This window comes from Penaeus monodon, chromosome 22 (genome assembly GCF_015228065.2).
Source record: "Penaeus monodon isolate SGIC_2016 chromosome 22, NSTDA_Pmon_1, whole genome shotgun sequence".
Classification (NCBI taxonomy): Eukaryota; Metazoa; Arthropoda; class Malacostraca; order Decapoda; family Penaeidae; genus Penaeus; species Penaeus monodon.
Window position 1 is genome coordinate 37,901,922 of NC_051407.1, and position 1,223 is coordinate 37,903,144.

Consider the following 1,223-nt stretch of genomic DNA (forward strand, 5'->3'; position numbering starts at 1 on the left):
GATGGAGTTATCCGTGCGAGATACGCAGATTTTTTTGCGTCCTTGACCTTTAGTGACCTTTTCTGTAGCCCTGAACGTTTTTCTTGCCTTTACTTTTATTGCAGAGAAGTAGCCATACTCGGTGGTAGAGGGGTGTTTTTGCAATCGCAAGGTCCTGAGTTCGTGCCTGGTTGTCCTGCTAGATTCATTCATCCCGACCTTTTGTGCTCTTGACCTTGTTGAAACTATTTTTTTACGAGCCTGACCGTTTCAATGACGCCATTTTTACGAACTTGACTTCTGTTTTGTGAACTTGACCATTTTGTTGCAGTGATTTTTTTTGTAATCTTGACCTTTGTGACAACATTATGATACAAAAGTCGTCTCCGGATCCACAGTCTTATTCAAGCTACTTTTTGTTATCAACATTATCATTATTTTACCTCAGTGTTTTATGTAATTCAATAGCCTTTGTTCACGAACATATGGTAGAATCGTGAATATACGATGTCTCCTATACAATATAATGAATTATGTAAAGTACAATATAATAAATTATGTAAACTGTGCTTGAAATTTCTAGGCTGACCTGAAGGAGTTCTTGTTACCAGCGCTACTTAGCAATGGCCTTGTTTTCAAGTTTCAAGAATCAGAAGTCTGGAAAAAGTTGGTAACGAAATTGCGCAAAAACGCTCCTGTTTCGATAGCTGCTGTTTATAGTGATCCCCAAAAGTTGTCTTGTGGCTGAGACAGCCAACATGCTAATTCCGATGAGATGTTTTCAGCTTTCTGAACAAGAAGAAAAAGTCATTCGAGAAACTCGATCCCGAGGACGAGAGAGCGCGCCTGAGTGTGACCTTCACGGAGTTTCTGAATCACGTTGCCAACACGTTCGAAAATGGCCGTATTAACAGGCACTGGTAAGAGGGTCTTAGTTTTCATTTTAAGAGGTTCGGTGCTACTGATCTATTATTTGTTTGTTTATTTCTGGGCCATTTAAGATTTTCTTTTCTTTTAATCGTCGCTATACTACAAAAACAATTATTTTAGGTTTTGTAAAAATATATGCTGCATACCTGTTTAATTCCAATGCGTTCCGCTCAATGTGTGTCCACAGCTTCAGACTGGGCTTGCATCATTTCCCGGTGACTATCGTTCACTTCCATTAATAAATAATATCCAGCAACTTGTCTTTTAGCTTACCATTTTCTTTCATATCATCTTTAACAAACAGGCTGTGAAGC

At 38.8% G+C, this 1,223-nt stretch overlaps 1 protein-coding gene across 1 annotated transcript in view; it reads left to right on the forward strand.

Annotated features, from left to right (window-relative positions):
• The window catches only part of LOC119587430 (carbohydrate sulfotransferase 12-like), an 11,508-nt gene that overhangs the window by 6,095 nt on the left and 4,190 nt on the right, over positions 1 to 1,223 (forward strand). Inside the window, exons 4-5 of the mRNA XM_037936161.1 lie at positions 563 to 645; positions 765 to 899. Of these exons, the coding sequence (XP_037792089.1) occupies positions 563 to 645; positions 765 to 899 (218 nt within the window). The remainder of the gene's footprint in view (positions 1 to 562; positions 646 to 764; positions 900 to 1,223) is intronic.